The sequence below is a fragment of the Tarenaya hassleriana genome, unplaced genomic scaffold (assembly GCF_000463585.1).
Source record: "Tarenaya hassleriana unplaced genomic scaffold, ASM46358v1 Cleome15, whole genome shotgun sequence".
Classification (NCBI taxonomy): Eukaryota; Viridiplantae; Streptophyta; class Magnoliopsida; order Brassicales; family Cleomaceae; genus Tarenaya; species Tarenaya hassleriana.
Genome location: NW_010964923.1, coordinates 1,836,265 through 1,853,655, shown reverse-complemented (window position 1 = coordinate 1,853,655; position 17,391 = coordinate 1,836,265). Strand labels below are relative to the sequence as shown.

General features: G+C 37.0%; 4 protein-coding genes across 5 annotated transcripts in view; 2 read left to right on the top strand and 2 right to left on the bottom strand.

Annotated features, from left to right (window-relative positions):
* Window positions 1-100: 100 nt before the first annotated feature.
* LOC104808861 (zinc finger CCCH domain-containing protein 63-like) lies at window positions 101-3,042 on the bottom strand. 2 transcript variants are annotated; one of them, XM_010534693.1, is made up of 7 exons: window positions 2,780-3,042; window positions 1,959-2,101; window positions 1,775-1,831; window positions 1,321-1,437; window positions 940-1,197; window positions 558-773; window positions 101-481 (listed from the first exon to the last, which is right to left on the bottom strand). In XM_010534693.1, exons 1-7 carry the CDS (start codon window positions 2,814-2,816, stop codon window positions 197-199), a joined length of 1,113 nt encoding a protein of 370 aa, XP_010532995.1. In that variant the 5' UTR covers window positions 2,817-3,042; the 3' UTR covers window positions 101-196. The 2 variants fall into 2 exon arrangements, with proteins under 2 accessions (XP_010532995.1, XP_010532994.1); XM_010534692.2 differs by having other exon boundaries at window positions 1,959-2,131; window positions 2,780-3,040.
* Window positions 3,043-4,726: 1,684 nt separating this feature from the next.
* On the top strand, window positions 4,727-7,535 carry LOC104808860 (BTB/POZ domain-containing protein At2g04740). Its single transcript, XM_010534690.2, has 5 exons — window positions 4,727-5,414; window positions 5,856-6,603; window positions 6,693-6,729; window positions 6,801-6,934; window positions 7,023-7,535. The coding sequence occupies exons 1-5, from the start codon at window positions 4,925-4,927 to the stop codon at window positions 7,354-7,356; spliced, it is 1,743 nt and encodes a 580-aa protein (XP_010532992.1). The 5' UTR covers window positions 4,727-4,924; the 3' UTR covers window positions 7,357-7,535.
* A 463-nt stretch (window positions 7,536-7,998) lies between these two features.
* On the bottom strand, window positions 7,999-12,663 carry LOC104808859 (fimbrin-5-like). Its single transcript, XM_010534689.2, has 15 exons — window positions 12,428-12,663; window positions 11,970-12,115; window positions 11,693-11,863; window positions 11,348-11,586; window positions 11,095-11,266; window positions 10,953-10,991; window positions 10,735-10,803; window positions 10,554-10,670; window positions 10,124-10,335; window positions 9,763-9,918; window positions 9,465-9,664; window positions 9,142-9,299; window positions 8,951-9,047; window positions 8,716-8,807; window positions 7,999-8,609 (listed from the first exon to the last, which is right to left on the bottom strand). Exons 2-15 carry the CDS (start codon window positions 12,054-12,056, stop codon window positions 8,226-8,228), a joined length of 2,193 nt encoding a protein of 730 aa, XP_010532991.1. The 5' UTR covers window positions 12,057-12,115; window positions 12,428-12,663; the 3' UTR covers window positions 7,999-8,225.
* A 4,153-nt stretch (window positions 12,664-16,816) lies between these two features.
* The window catches only part of LOC104808858 (fasciclin-like arabinogalactan protein 7), a 2,413-nt gene continuing 1,838 nt past the window's right edge, over window positions 16,817-17,391 (top strand). The window contains exon 1 of the mRNA XM_010534688.1: window positions 16,817-16,892. The gene's annotated coding sequence lies outside the window, so the exon portion shown is untranslated. The remainder of the gene's footprint in view (window positions 16,893-17,391) is intronic.

Genomic DNA, 17,391 nt, shown 5'->3' with positions numbered 1-17,391 from the left:
TTTTTAATTTCTTTTTATTTATTTCTTAATACCGACACTTCTCCATCTTTGCACAATATTCTCAAAAGTTAATGATATTTTTTCGTCAAATAAATGCATAGAAAATCCAAACTCTGCCATGTACTATATATCTGTAGTTTAAAGCATTCAACACGTACAATTAAACACCCTCTCTTCTGCGAGATCTCATTCGTTTTTATCCGAACAAGCTTTTTTCCGACATGCCGACAGGTTTCTTGGACAACAAGCTACCGTCTTCCCTGCCTGGTTCCATGTTCTTTGTTCTGTCTGAATCTCTGGATGGTAACGTTTGAGTCTTGACGAACGGATTCGCTATCGGGGAGAGCCTTGGGTACGCTAAATAGGCGGAAGAATCGAACATCGAGGCGTAAGGGTACTGCGGAAGAGGATGATCGAATCTGCATCCCGAACCGAACTTACATACTCCATGGATCATGTAGCTGGCACATATAGATTGTCCCTGCAGATTCAGAGAAAGTTTTCGATGATTTACCTACACAAGCGGAATCAGAACCGAGAATTTGCGAAAGACTTACGGGTCGGGAATGAAGCGTAACCGAGTTCATTGCACTTGATGATGATTCTATGTGAGTGATCCGTTCTTTCGAGTGATAAAACCTGCAATCTGATCCATATCTGCAGGTTCCGGAGTTCATGTAGTATCGGCATTCGGGCTGGTCAGGTCTTTCGGGGAGATTATGAACTGAATCGTGTCGGTTTATCGATCCAATGATATCAGTCGAAGAAGAACTCTGAAATGCATTGGCGAAAGAACGAGAAAGTGAACCAGAAAGCAGAACTAGATTCAAGATTCTAATCAGAATCTTTCATTGGATAGGTAAGGCAAGTTTTTCACTCGAATCAGCGAAAGATACGTAAGTGCGAACGTGTACATACATACATACATACATTCCTTACCGTGAAAGTGTCAAAGCTCGGGGCGGATAAGATGCTGTGAGAGGGAGAAACCATGAAGGGGATATATCCCGATGGACCTTGAAGACTTAAACCGTTCATATACGATAATCTCGGGACTGACCATGCTGAAAATCCGCCATAAACAGACGGAGTTCCATTCAGAGGGACATGAGATGTCGGCTGAGGATGATGGAACTTGCATGTGTTCCCAAACTTACATGTTCCGGTCCGCATGTAGTAAGAGCAACACTTCCGATCCTGAAAAAATGGCAGATAAGTTTTAAGAGTTTATACTCTCTGGTTCCAAATTCAACCGATTCCGATTCGCCGAATTCTTCTGAAACATTTAACCTATGCGAAAGAGGTTGTCGATGTATGCACCTGTCGCATCGGAAGTCCAAGGATGTTGAAAAAGATCGGTAAAGCGCCATTTCTATCTTTCGGGTGATGATATTTGCAACTCGCTCCGTATTTGCATGCACCCGTCTTCAGAAAATACTGGATGTTCATGTTTGAACACACAAAAGATTTATCAAACCCGCGTACCAGGTAACGAAATTAATCAAAACGACTACCCCGACATTGTAAAACCCGTTACGAAATTTTTTAGTGTTTTGTAAGTTTCCCTATAAAAAGTGAATCTTACATTATGAATAAATCATCAGAGAGTTGGATTAGAAAATTGAGGGGAGGTTGAATACTACTCCCTGATGTATTCCAGCTCCTACATACCGTATATTTCTATTGTATTCCATCTCCTAAACACCGTATAAATTTAGAAAAAACCCGTGATAAATCCCTAATGGGATTATCAATAACCTCGTATAAATCTTACCTCGCAGTTTGGTTGCCCAATTCTCTCGGGAAATTCATCCCGAGAACTCAACACACCCTGCAGACAGAACATCTCCATCAAAACACAAGAATTCTATGACAAGACGAAACTAAACCTATTAAACTCAGCATGGATTCAATTGGAAACGCGATGCAGAACCCGAGCACTGTAATCAAACACAAACCTGAGCTGCGGAAACGGGATGGTTAAACCGACAATTACTTCCGTATCCACATGAACCCGTTCTCAGATAGTACAAGCAATCTGGCTCGTCAGGATGGTCTGGATAACACCTCTGTTGAGCCAAATCTCGCGTTTCTTCGTCGTCTTCATGAATATTAAGACGCTCAAGTGAATCTACAATGTGTAAATTCAGACATTTACAACAATCGCAAGTTCGGAATCAGAATCTTCTGAATCATTCATCCGATGGTCGAAAGTATAAATACCACAGTAATCACAGATTCAGAGTCAGAATCTTATAGTTCTTCGTCTGATTACACTATCATAATCACAAATTCAGAAATCAGAATCTTCTGAGTCATTCATCTGATGATCAAAAGTATGATTACTACAGTAATCACAAATTCGGGACCAGAATCTTCTAGTTCTTCATCTGATGATCGAAAGTAATAAGAAATAAACACTCTCATAATCACAAATTCAGGATCAGAATCTTCTGGCTAGTGATATGATCATCTGGAAGTTCTTCTACAGAATCAACTAATCTAATACATTACAGTGATCACAAGGGAAACCTAAACAGAAAACCATAAGCGGCAAAAACTCCATTATCGGCTAAAAATTATCATCTCGAAGAATCAACAGTGGAGTTGCATTGATCATCTCATAACATACCCAGGAAATAACTCATGGGTTTGATTTCAGAGGGAAATGGAGACACATCGAAAAATTTCAGACACGAAATAAACACCACAGCTCTCAGATCCTTCAAGCAATTTCCAGACAAACCCAAATGCGAGCCCAAAAAAAAAGAACGTGTACCTTCGACGTTTTCACTGGATTGATCCGAACTCTGCATTTGAATGTATGAATAAATTAAACGGATCGAAAAAAAAGCACCAAATCGGACAAATCAGAGATGAAATTTCTCTTGTTCGAAACTTAGTTCAAGCAACAAGATCAAGCTCTCTGATCATTGGTAGAACCATCATTTCATCTTCCTGGTTTGCATTTTCCAGGATTCTGATGTATAGAAGAAGAAAAAAAACCCGAAAGATGGAATTAATACTCTGATTAATTACCACCGCATTGAATTTTTTGATTTTTTTTGTACGATTATTCAAAAAAAAAAAGAAGAGGAGTATCTCGGTGATGTGAAATGACATCATTACCCTCCAACACGCGTAACTACCACATATATCGGTTATTAACCGACCATCATCAAGCATGCGTGTTTTCTACATTAGGATTCTTTTGGGGAAACTTTAGCGTGGCGAAATCTCAGCCGTTGGATTGCTCTAACTCTTGTTTCCCGATCTTTGTTTCATAGTCAACAACACTTGTCCATTTTAACACACACACACACACACACACACACGTATATATACATATTAAAAGGGTATATACTTTGATTCTTGCGACATATTTATCTTTAAATATAGATCATAGATTATCTTATCATTATGAAAAAATAATTTCTATCTCAAGAAAAATTTAACAATAATATATTTCGAACCAAAAAATATATCAAATTATGATATTTTGAAAAAACAATGTATGTACTGCTTTTTTTACTATTGCAAAATAAACTATATTTAATTATGAAAATATCGTAATTGATTAACAAAAATTTACTGAAACGATAGTTTCGAATTTTCCACAAAACAACAAAATTATTGTATTGAATTTCCGTTTAATCTATAACCCTAATTACTTTTATCCAATTCGCATTTAATTTATAACATTCCTATTTTGTTATCAATTTGTGTAATGTTTTTATTTTCTTCACTTGGGTGTCTTCCCCCTTCAACGCATTAAGGCCTTGGCTGTATGAAGTTTTCCCAATTTTTATTTTTTAAAAACCCAAAAAATATCTAATCAAAATTTTAGATTTTAGCTAAACAAATCTCATTTGTTAATAGATTTTTCATTTTCTATTAAATATTAATTATATAAAATATTCAAAAGATAAAAATAACCATAATTTTAAAGAGTTTATATATATATATATATATATTTGTTTATAATTTTAGGATTTAAACAATTAGGAATGGGAAAAATATTTTTAGATCTTCTAAAAACATATTTAACCTACCATATTTTTTTCTCATATTGGGAGTACACTCCAAATGCCATGAATTTCTAATTTGGATCACTATAATCTAACATATATTTAATTCATTAAAAAACTATTATATATATAATCAATAAACCAAAATCCATGAATTTGTCAAATACTAATTATATTAATCTCAAGTTTAGTGAGAAATAGAAAAGAAATAACTAAATGTAAAGGAAAATTTATTTATAGTTTGGGACCACAGAAGTGCATGAATATATAATATATATATATATATATATATACTAAATAATATATGATAGATGTAGTATAAATATATTTGGATTGGATATTTTGTACCAATTTATCCAAATAAAATATGAACTAGCAACATAATTTATTTCAATTGAAATTTCTGCATTAAAATACCAAAAATACCATTTAATTCATTCAAATTATTTCTGTAATTTTTTCATATTTTATAAAAATAAAAATAGTTATTTTTTTTATGAATCTAAATTTTTATAAATGGAATATTAAATCAGTCTATAAAATCAAATAAAAATATTTTAAAAATTAATCTTCTTTTAATAAAAATACATTTGAATTAGAATAAAGTTCGTGTCAAAATATATTTGAATGAATAAAAATAATGATGTTACATCTTGAAAGAAACAAAGGGGGAAAAAATTAACCCCAAATTAGAACAAAACATGATATGGTTAATGTCTCCCTCCAGTACTGCGGCAAAGCTCAAACCGCCGAGGAAATGGTAGCATCAATGGCAGCAATTCGCCTTCATTTCATCGCACAATCGTTATGAACCCTTTAGGGTTTATACTTATCTCCTCGAAAGAGACAAACCCATCTTCGAGATAAGGACGAAGAACGAGAGGAAGATAAAAATCATGTCTCCGACAGAGAATCCGTCTCCATTGATGACCGAAGAAGAAGAACCAGGCATCGAAGACCTCGACCTCGAGCCCGAGGACTTCGGACCCTCCGTGCCATTGCGGAAGGTCCCCAACGGCGACGTTTTCGAGGCCTCACGCGCCGGCGACCTCGACCGCCTCCGGTACCTCCTCGAGACCGGGGTCAACGTCAACGCTCGTGACCGGTGGGACTCCGTCGCTCTCTACTACGCTTGCCTTGCCGGTCATATCGCCGCCGCTCGTCTGCTCCTCGAGAGCGGCGCGATTTGCTCCGAGCACACCTTCGATGGCGATCGCTGCCACTACGCGGCGCTTAACCTTAGGATTCGTAAGCTTCTCAAGGCTTTCGAGGCTCGTCCGCCTCCGCTCGGTCCGTTGCAGGGCTGTCTGAGAGAAACGTTTTTAGGGTGTCTGAACAATCGGGCTTATCTGGATCAAGCCGCTGATGCCAATATCCAGATTTCAGGTATGATTCGATTCGGTTTTTGGTGTTCTTGTTGTTGGTTTCCATTGTTGGGGAAATGGTTTGATTGTTTATATTCAGTTGCTCTGAATTGGGTTTAGAACTCAAAGATTCTCTGTTTCGGTTTTGCTTGAGAAAGGCCATATTGGATTCATTTCCTTCATGAAACGCTGCACTTCATGGAAAGGAAACAACATTTTACGGAGTTCTATCCTGTCTTTCTGGGAAATTGCTTGATAGAAGAAGAACACGTATGTCACTGATTCGACATTTGTGGCTAAAGTTGAGTTCTTGAAGCATTTCTTAGTAATGGGCAATCTTTGTTTAGTGCCATGGTCACTGACACCGCTTGTATATCTGCTGTTTTGTACTTCCGCCAGTTTGTTGAGTTCTGTTCTTGCTGTCCTTGCCATATGGCATTTGTTTGACTGGTACTTGTCTCAGTGTCGGTATGTCCACCCAGTGAGATGGCCAGTTCGAATCACTTCCCACCCGATGTGGTGTTCTTCGTTCAAGGCAGACCCATCGAAGCCCACAGAATTATTCTGAGTGCGAGATCTCCGTTTTTCAAGAAGAAGTTCGAGACTGATTGGAGAGACCGGAAAGAAGTCAGATTCTCGAAAGAGAAGCTCTCGTATTCCGCTCTCTATAGCCTTATCCACTTCTTCTACTCTGATAGGCTGGAAATATCGGTTGACGACATGGAAGATCTCGTGAGGATCTGCAAAGTTTGTAAATGCGAATCATTACAAAAGATCCTGGAGAAAGAACTGATTCACCAGAAATATGCCGAGTACAAGACACATAGAGATCTTGATAACTCTCAGAAACGGTTCATCTTACAGGGTGTGTCCCTTCCCGATCAAGACAGGCTTCCAGCTTCCTTGCATAGGATTCTTCAAGTTTCGCTCGCGAAATCGAGTTTTGATTTTGAAACCCATCCAGATAATATTGGGGCTTTGAGAATCAGCGATTCTGTGGAAGATCTTGCTGATGTTTGCGTTAAAGTTGATAAACGGATTTTCCGGTGCCATCAAGTCATTCTAGCATCAAGATCAGAGTATTTTAGAGCGAGACTATCCCGTGTGAACGATTTCCACGAGGGGAAAAAGGGTTTACCGGGTCATTGCCTACCATTTCTCGAAGAACATGATCTGAGCGCAGAGGCTTTCGAGAAAATGATCGAGTACATGTAAGTAGTACCCTCTCAAAGAAACTGAAAAAACTCGATACAGGAAAAGTCTTTCGGTTCTGTAGCTAATAACCCTATAATCATATTAGGTACACTGATGGCTTGAAGGAGATCCACCCAAATCAGGTAAATTCCGACATGTGAATCAGATTTTGTGAAGTTCATAGCTTTCTAAAACTGTTTTGCTAATTCGACAGGCGGAGGAAATTTTCGATGCTTCGTCTCGCTACTTGTTGTTTCCTCTTAAACGAGCCGTGGCTGATGCCTTGTTGCCTCACCTCGAAACCGCCACTCCTTCGGAACTCTGCCATTGGCTGATATCTTCAGATATGTAAGTTTCTTGTCTTGTCCTGACATAACCTCCTTTCATGGTGGTTCTGTTCTGTAACAGGTCTTGTTACTGGATCTTTCTTTTGCAGGTACGGTGTATTGAAGATAAGAGAGTACTGCCTTGACCTGATGGCTTGTAATTTCGAGGCATTTGCTGAGACACGTGAGTTCAGGGCCATGCTTTTGACGTTGCCTCCACCGTCGGGGGACTCTTCGCTCCGGACAACTGCCCCGAGTGCGCCGGGAGCTATGATGAACGCAGACCAAGGGAATCTGCTCGATGATCTGAGGGAGAAGTGGCTTGAAGCCGAGGGAGCAGAGCTCGACGAGAGAGACGAGAGCGCTTTGATTTTCGATAGACGTCTCGAGATGCTCATGGAAATGGCGGAACACGAAAAGCCCGGGTCAGAGTCCGAGGAATAGAAAGGAATCCGCTGCATTGGTCGCCGTTTCCCCGGCGAGTTTGAGGCTATTGAAGATCGAAGAGTTTCGAGTCTTTTTAATACATTTTTCGTAGGGTTACACAAGAAAAACCTCAGAACTTTGGCTTAAGCAAGTATCCTTAAACCAATGATCAATAATACACTCGGGTTTCTATGCTTTGCAATTAGGAGTTTACCAATTTGGTTAATATTCGGTTAACCGAACCGATATGAATCGAATAATATACAACTGTTATTGAACTGGATCGATATAAAAATTTAATGATTTGATTTTTCTAAAAACGGAAAAAATCGAGTCTAAATTTAATAGAACTAAATAAAAAAAATAACTTAAAAAATCGAAAATTTCTTTAAGAAACGATTAATTTTATCAATAAAATCCAAGCGATCCAAATTCTATTTAAAAACCAGATAGTAATAGTTCTCTTAAACCTAACTAACCGAGTCATACCGAAACCCGAAACGGTAACCCCGATATGCGATTATCATAAAATCTTTGCTTAATCATTTTTATGACCTTTGGTTAATGATTTCGTTGAAGATTTGCACACATTCTTTCAAATTATAGCTTCCTTGAAGAAGATTTGTTCCAAATCTTGTGGTTTGCCATTTCCATAATCTATGACGAAGAAAACAAAGGACGCATCTTCTTCCATTGTACAACAACAAGGATGATGGCCACTTTCCAAAACGAGTGGCCTTTCCACAAATATGCAGTACAGTTTGTATAGCTTTGTATATGAAAAAACTGTATAATCCCTTTCTCCTTTCTTGCTACCTATCATCCAAAACTCGGAAACATTTCCTTTCAAGCCTTAAACCGGAATGTATAGAGGAGGCGATATACGTTCAAACTGCCTCCCCAGCCTTGGCTGGACATTCTTCTTTCGGGATATTGGGAGAGGACTCGTCCTCCTCAGCTTTTGGGGGAGATTCTTGGTCGGTGGCATTCGGTGAAGAGGAGGACTCTTCTTCTTCCTCCCGAGCTTTCTGGGGAGATTCTTGGTCCGAGACAGCGGGAAAAGACTCTTCTTCCTCCTCCCGAGTCTTAGGAACAGGATGGAAATCTGAAGCAGCATTGTCCAAAGACATGCTGGAAACTTCATCTGACACGGAGCTTGTATATGTCTCTTCAATGGCGTCTTCTGAGACAACGGACTCCGTGTCTGGTTTTTGCTGGAGGCTCCAGTACATGATGGTTGCCACCAATATAAGCATCATCTTCTGGTTCACCTGACATCATCAGCAGTTTATGCATTACCATGATCACTCCGTTAAAATTATTCATGCACGAACGTAAAAAAACAAAGAGAATTGTCCCGGGTTATATAGATTTTACCTCTATGATATCTTCGGGCAACAAGAATATGGAGCACCCGAGTTTCCGGGCAACACTGACAATGTAAGTGGCATTCAACTTCTTTTCCTCCTCTGTTAAGACAATTACAGCAAAGAGAAGCTCAATGCTTATAGATGTATAACAAACAAAAAAAGAGACGGAACACTTCCCATCTGTGTGGAATGTTACATCCAAATGGAAAAGGACAGGAAGTCAGAGTGGATCTGAAAATTACCTGTTTCTCCCTTAGTGACAAGACTCCAGTTCACTACTCTTGGCTCTACTGAACTAAGAAGCTCCAAAAAGAAGATCCCATTTGACAGTTTCTTGTCCTAATACCAGAAAACGTAAAAAACAAGACCGTAAAAAGTGTTTAAAGGTGAATATTCATAAATCAAGATCTGGGCTTTTTGATTGAACTCATACCTTGAAGCTCTCAGCTTGAGAAGTTCGACCCGCTTTACTCACTTTCCTATTTGCCCAGTTTAGAATATCTGCATCTGTAATTTCTTTGCCTTGAGAGTGAGATCTCAAGTTTTTCAGAAGTTGGAGCATGGTGAATCTCATGAGTTGCCACAAAAACGCTGCAAAATCATTGGCAAAAGAAGATAAAGACCATACACAAGTTTCCACAGAAAAGAACAATCTGCTGTAAAAGATACCGGACCGCCTTTGAGGAAGAGACAAAACCGGTTAAAACGACATTAAACGTGTTGATGAACAAGTTTTTGAGGGCTACGGCTACTCACCAAGTATGAGTTTCTTATTTCCTTGCACAAAGTCATTACCAGCTACATTGACAAGAGAGAACCTCAATTCTTTCCCGATCTTAATAACTTGATTGCAGTTCTCGACCTTTTTGAATGGCATTTTTATGGGAGGTTTATTTGCATGTTTCCAGTTCACCGAGCCAGGAGAAACTTTGTCGAGAACTTCAAGAAGAACCCATCTGAATCTCATGAGGAATGAATCAATTAGAGTAGAGCCAAATAAAAAGTAACATGTGAGTGTAAGAACAAGAAGCAAATCATAGACTGGATTGCTCACCCATTCCTAACATCCTCAAAAACATTATTGACATAAGATGCAATTCCGAGACTGTTAATCCAGAGACGGAAGCATCTTTCTTCCCGCGAAGTTTGTGTGTCGTCCGTCATCATTTCAGCAAATGACACCTTCGAATTGTCAACTGACAACCCATTCCTGCAAAAAGATCACGGCTTTAGTCAAAACTATCATCATCACCTTATGAACCCGTTAGGGTAATCCATAAAGAACGATCTGACAGACAATCACATGCACAAAACAAAGTCATTTGTATCACCCGAAACAATCTACTTGGACCACTGGAACTACTTTCACGTGTTTTAATTACTTAAAGCCAAACGAGTCAGGATCGTTTACTTACCTATGCTGAAATATTTGCGCAACAAATGCAAGGTTAAGGTTTGGTGAGCCGTCCACTATATCTTTATGAGAAATGTATCTTTTACAGTCCAACTTCTCCGCCTGCTCAAGAACCCTCTTTGCTCTTTCTGCAGGATCCTTGGTCTCTAATGTCACTTGTGTACTGTGTTCAGGTGCAAGAGCATTAAGCAGGTAGGCATATGCCTCTCCATCCTGCAAAAACACAACAGGAAACTCATCATATGACCTATAAGAGATTCAGCATCACAATATTACAGTTTTTAAACACACAAAAAATCGTCAACATATACCGAATTAGAGAGAGAAAAAGCAGCATTATCTGAATTTGTTATGAAAGTTCACCGGCAAGACCAAGCTTGAAAAGTTGAACAAATGATTAGTCAGAATAGAGAGCAGCAAGTCCGACTTACTTTCACATCAGAAGAGAAATTTGTGACCTGCTTCTCATAACCGGCTTTCTTCAGATGGAAATTCATCCATTTTAGCAAAACCTTCTCAGGAGCAAGCCCCATAAGCTCCTCCACATCCTGGCCATGAAGATGTCAGTCTCACTGCTAAAAAAAGGCGGAAAAACCATCAAATATATCCCACCTTGCTGTCGTCAACCAATTCTACAAGTTGAGGAGTTTTCTTCAGATTGAGATCAGCCAACAGTTGTATCTGATATTTGTCCCAAAGAAATAAAAAAAATTACACAGATTTAGTAGTGTTACCACAAATCAATGCCTAAACAAAAGTGTAGAATCGAGTTTTGTCGTCATATAATTTGCCAAGAACCAGAAAAACGGCAACTGTTTTGAGGAGAATACCTTTATAACCTGAGATATCAAACCGAGGACGAGATGGGGCTACAAAGACAGCAAGGGAAAATGGAGCAATTAGCATTGGAAGATCAAACCAGCCAGAGGGATTAAAATAGATAGCTACCTAGTTTTTCTTGGAATTACTCACTCTTCCTTCAGCCAAGTCCTGTGTTCCAATATTGACCAATGTGCAGCCAATTGCCTTAGCCGAGTTGAGACAAAGAGTATGGTTCTCATTTCTCTCCCATGGGTTAAGCACCTTCTTTGTATTGATGGCTCGTTCATCGATTGTCCCGGGAACAGCTATGTTTATAAGCTTACTGCAACCAGGAAGAAGAAATGAGGAATCGCCTTTAAACAAGAAAAAGGGAATATAAATCCAAGATTACAAGATTACATACCACAGAAGAACACCGTCTCTAGCAAGATCGAACAAGGCATTGGTGGCAGGATCGATAGGAAGATAGTTCTTCAAGAAAGGGTCATCTCTCAAGAAGCTATTGATATGGGCCACGTAAGAAGCCTTCTCGGATTCATTGATTGCATGGTGAACAGTTGTAGTGCTTGCCTTGAGGAAAGCTGAACCTCCTTTTGAACCTCCCGATTTTTCGATCCCTCGTGCTTGAACACTTAGAAAGGCCTATCAAAAACCATCCATAAAACTGCTCACTACATAGAAAGATAAATCACAGATCCAATGGATCGAACTTGAACGAATGGAGCAGCAAGCCACGAAAAAAGTTCACCTGAAGAAAAGCTTCAAAATCGATTTCTTCGTCGGGATTAGTATAAGACTTCCCCAGTATAGATTTGATCTCATCCTCATCAAATGTCCCGCTGAAAGCGTTCAACTTTGCGAAAACGGGCGGCAAATCTCCAACAGTGATGCGACCCGATTGAGTTCTTGTCGAAATATACTAAAATGCGTCAAACAAAAGGTGTTCCAAACGTCAATTCAATATACCAGAGACCGAAGGTGATACTCCTCAATCAAACAAGAACTGGAAGAACCGATCAACAAACCTTTGATTTAAGTGTGCGTAACTCCACTTGTGTAAACTGACTCTGCAGCCATGGATCAGAAACAAGAACACCGACGTAGCTAGACATCTCCGCCCTTTGTTCCTCCGAGGATTCAAGAACAGCTAAACCCAAAATCAAAACCAATCCTGCAGGACAGTGATTTCCGCGCTTTAATCGAACAGGAACCTCGGATCACTTAACAACAATCAGACCTAAAAGCTAGATCCATAAGCCTCAAATTTAGACAGAAAATCGTACGGGCAAGTCAAAACCTTCAAATCTTTTTCACAAACTACTCCGACCCACGAAAGGAAAAACCCAACAAAAACGGTGCAGCCACTCCCATTAGGATTCGAACCCACAATTGCGATAACGACAACATTGACACCTCGAACGGCTACAATGGCGGAAACCGATAAGGTATTGAGAAAATATAGGGTAAAGAGACGATCACAGACCTTATAGAAGACGAGATTGAGTATGATTCATGTTCATATCGTCGTATAAAGGTTGTTACTTTAGAGCTCTCGTCTGTCGTTCGGCTCAAAACTCTTCTGAATACCCATCAGATTAGATCAGAAAAGCAAGAAACGGACGAGAAATAAGAAGTTCGGGAAGAGGACAGGCGAAGAATGAAATGGAACAGAGACAAGAGGCGGAGAGAGAGAGAGAGAGAGAGAGAGAGAGAGAGAAAGAGAAGGGTTTTGTCTGTTTTTTTTTTTAATTATTTTTCACTTTTTTTTTTCTCTTGTCGTGTGATTTTCACTCTTTTGTTTTGTATTATTTTGGTTGCTTCCTTTTTGTATTATTTATTTCACCAAACGTTCTTTATTGGGGTTATGGTAAAAGACAAATTGTATATAGTTTTTTTAGAATAAAAATCAGAATTTTATTAACATTTTTTGTGGGTGAAAATAAAAATCAGAACTGTAATATTCTTATGGAAATTCTTAAAATAAAAATGTAAGAAGATTTTATTATTTCCTACATTTTCTGCGTCTAAGATGATACATATGTCAAAATAAATATAAACCAAGACCATCTTCATTGCCATTTTATCCAACTTTCTACAAAAGAAAATATCTAGATTTGGTTATTTTATTTTTATAAAAGTTATATATATATATATATATCTAGATTTGGTTATTTTATTTTTATAAAAGTTATATATATATATATATATTTACATTATTTTTAGATTTTGTTCGGATTCTATTTGATTCAGTTTGGGTTATTTTTTTATAAAAAAATACTAGTTTACTTCATTTAAAAAAATTGCACCTGATATTTTTATATTAAATTCAGATTATACATTATTCATTTGAGAGGATATCAAGCAAACATTAATGCATCTTGAACACGTAAAAAAAAGAATTATAATTTCTTCGAAAAATCAACAAATAAAAAATTTATGTCTTCATGCATCCCACGTCGCCACTTTCTAATTAGAATGTTCAATAAGATTATATTAATTTCCAAATAATTGAAGGCTCAAAAAATAAAAGATTATAATCGATTATAAAAAAACAATGAAATAAAATAAAAAAACGTGGACGACCAAATATGACATTTTCCTCAGCCGTCCCGTCTCCCTCGTGGTCTCACGAATTTTTAGTATTTTTTTCTTTTTTCTGCGTATTTTTGTTCAACAAATTCAGTCAAAATTCAATTAAATGAGGGATATATTAATTGCACGAGTATTTATTCAAAAAAAAATACATAGAGGTATATTTTTAATTATTAGATGTTTATTAAACATTTATTTTGTATCAAAATTTATTTATAATCAATAAAAATAATAATAATTATATTTAATGATATTCTATCAAATATTAATTATAATTTTAGTTGAAACTCACATAATCCATAAGCTTAACTTATGGCAGTTTACTCATTAGATACTGTAAGGGAAAAATAGGATAATTTTTCTCTTTTTTGTTCCTTCTGTTTTTTTCCATTCATCTGGTTTTGTAGGTGAAAGTTACGGACGGAATATTCTATCTCATTTTCAGGTGGGACACGGACCAAGGACGGACTCCCAAACATTCGTCACATGATCCAGAAAGGTTCCAGATCGCGGATATGGATGAACCAAGACCGAAAATTTGCTAAATTCCGAGACTTACCGTGGCCCGGACATAGTCCAAGACGAGTTCTTGGACGTGTCTAACCATTCTCCATGGTTTAGACTCGGTCCAAAGCCCATTTAGTTTGTCTAGATTCATTGTATTTGGCCTAAGAGACATCCCAACATTCTCTTCCGGATTTAGGCACGGCGGAATGAGTGAGGAAGAATATTCTCCAACTCATTCCTTAAATCGTGGCACTAAGGGAGATAATGGAAGGAGTCGACCACTTTTCTCGTTTTTACTCCCGAAAAGTAGGGACATGTTGAGCTAATCAGATGCCGAAATTTGTGAACTCTCCACCAAGTGATTGTTAAACATCTTGTATAAATAGGTTAATCATTTGTTGAGAGAAGCAATCTCGTTTCCCCCAATTCTCTCTCTAAGTTCTGAACTTCGGTTCTTACATCGCCGGTTCATTCTCTTTTCCGGTCACATGCACGCCTCAACTTTCAAACCGTCGTCATGTTGTCCTCTTTGTACCGAACCACCGTCGACCCTTGTACCTTTTTTTCCTTATCAATAAACTCGTCGCCGCATGCTTCACTGATCTCTTTCTCATTCTCACTTCGTTCTTTAAAAAAACCCAAAGGTTTAGTATAGTCTCTCGGAGTTTCCTAAGTGCAACTCATTTTGTTCGAAACTTCCCTTTTCCGCATCGATACTAACCCCGTGACATCATTGCACCCATTTTCACATTTTTCAAGTTTCAACCATAATCAACAATAAATAAATAAATAAATAAATCAAAGTAACATATTAATATTCGTGTAAGGGACAGTTAATGGGCTATTTACCGTTATAAATGGGCCTATTATAACTACTTTTTCAGCCCATATGACTGGTAATTCCGCAGCCCAAACTGTCAGAAAATAAAACACACTTTTTAGTTTTTATTAAATACTGATTTATATTAGCTGAATTTAAAACCCAATTTTTTTTCTTATTTCAGATAAAATTTGATGGGCCTCAACTTTTTATATTAACTGAATTATAAAAATAAAAATCAGTATTTAGAATCGTCAAATACGAAGTTCAAATTTTGAAAATCGCGATATAATAAAAAAAAATCAAAAGATAGGGTAGGTGCGTAGTTTTTCCTTCATGATTAGATCAATTAATTAATTAATTAAACCATTAAGATTTTTTAATTAAATTAAGAATTTTTGGATTAATCGTCGTGCCTAATTTGTCGGTCGCACAAAGTCCATGACAACGATAAATACGATGTCGTTTGGTTAACTATGATTTAGCTGGATTTATTAATCATTGAAGGCGTGGTTTGGCTTTTCGTTTTCCTCTCTCTAACCACGCCAATAATTTTAAATTATCATTAATCCAACGGTGTTTTAGCTTTCTGGTACAGCTGGCTCCGGATCCTACGTGGCAATGATGATGTCATCGGACACCCCCTACTTTACCACACGTTAAGAAAAATATATGCCGACAAAAAAACGGAAAATTAAAGTTAATACTACTATCGAAGTGATATTTCACGTCATCTGCGGTATATTTTTGGTTTAGGGATATTATAATTATTATTATTATTATTATTATGGACCGTTTAATGATGAGAGAACGGTGCACCGACGGATGAATGTTTTTTGTGAGGTGTCATTTGGTGGTTGGAATACTTTGGAGATTTCCATTTATAAAATAACGAATGACACTTACCAAATAAATTTCAAAGTTTCATATTTTCTTTTCTTCTAAACAAGTTCTGTGTACTATTTTATAGCTTTTTTTAATCTATTTATTTATTTATTTGATGTGGAAAGTCTTTATTACAATCAATGTATTAGTTTTCTTTTATCATTTCTCCCATTTAACACTCATATCTAATTATTATCAAATGTTTTTTTTTAATACACTAGCAAGGATTTAGAGAAGGTATTTACAAAAAAAATGCAAAAAAAAAATTGATTTAGAGTTAGATGCAAGCCATCAAATTTTAAATCCTAATATTGGAAATTTTCCATACGTTGGAAGTTTTTAAATTTGGTTTGTACATAAAATTTTGTTTTGTGGATAATAAGGCTGGTGAGTCCAATATTGGGGAAGAAGACAACTATCCTTGAAAGGTGATTATGAAATTTCACCTCACTATACATGGTGGTCCTCCTCGCTTCAAAGTTTCATACAAAATTCAAAACTATATAATATATATATATATATATATATATATATATGTATATAAATTTTTTTTGGCCTTTTTCAATTGTAAAAGTAGGTATATAATTCATTATTTACAGAAAATATTTTAGGAATGAAATTGTCGTGATGTTTTGGTATTATTATTTAGTTACTGATTAAATTTAAGTTGCATTTCAATCTACGCAATCTCTTTTAATTTTTTAAATTAGGTTGCATTGATGATTAAATTATCATTAAAAATATTCACACGACTAAATTCCATTAAAATATATAAAATTGTTTAAAACTCCCAACTAAATATAGAAATTCTTTTTCTCATATGATACATCAAATTTTAAAGATTTCTATAAAAGTACAAAATTTTCAGAGTATTAAAATAATAATATTATTAAACGACCATCTAATATTCGTATTTTGAAAATAATAATATATCTTTTAAATAAAATTTATCTCAATGGCAAAGCACGATGGTATTTAAAAAAGATGAAAGATTTTAAGAAAATTTTAAATTAATATTTGCTTAATCGCACAGAAACCAGCACTGCTTAATTACATTGCATGAACAGACTGTCTTTTTACTTTTAAATACCCTCTCCCTTCTTCTGCTTTCTCCATCTCTGGTCTCATTTACCAGTCGCTCAAGGTAAGCTTCTCTCTCTCTCTCTCTCTCTCTCTCTATCTGGTTCCTGAATGGCATTGGCTGCACAAATGTTTTGTTCTTGCTCTTCCCAAAGCTAATGTTGTTTCAAGTTAGTGTTTTGTCTGATCCAGATCTAGGTTTTCTTCATTTAGCTTGTTTTTGGTGCGAGATTCTATACCACTCTGTCTTCGTTGAAGCTTCCAATGTCTCTCCCTCTCTCTGTTCGGGTTAATTCTGAAGCACATTATGGATGTGGGTTTCTGTTTTTTGGGTGTTTTGGTGTTTTTTTTTCATGTGGGTTTCTTAATTCTCCGACAAAGTCTCCATCTTCGGGGATTCGGAGATATGGGTGTGGTGGAAAGTGATGAGTTTAAGATCTTGTAAACTTATTGCATTGTCGTTTGTTTACCACCTCTCTTTCATCTGCAATCCAAACTCTTACCACTCTGGTGTTTCCTTTCTGGATCATGCATTCAATTCCCTCCCCCCCCCCCCTCCCCTT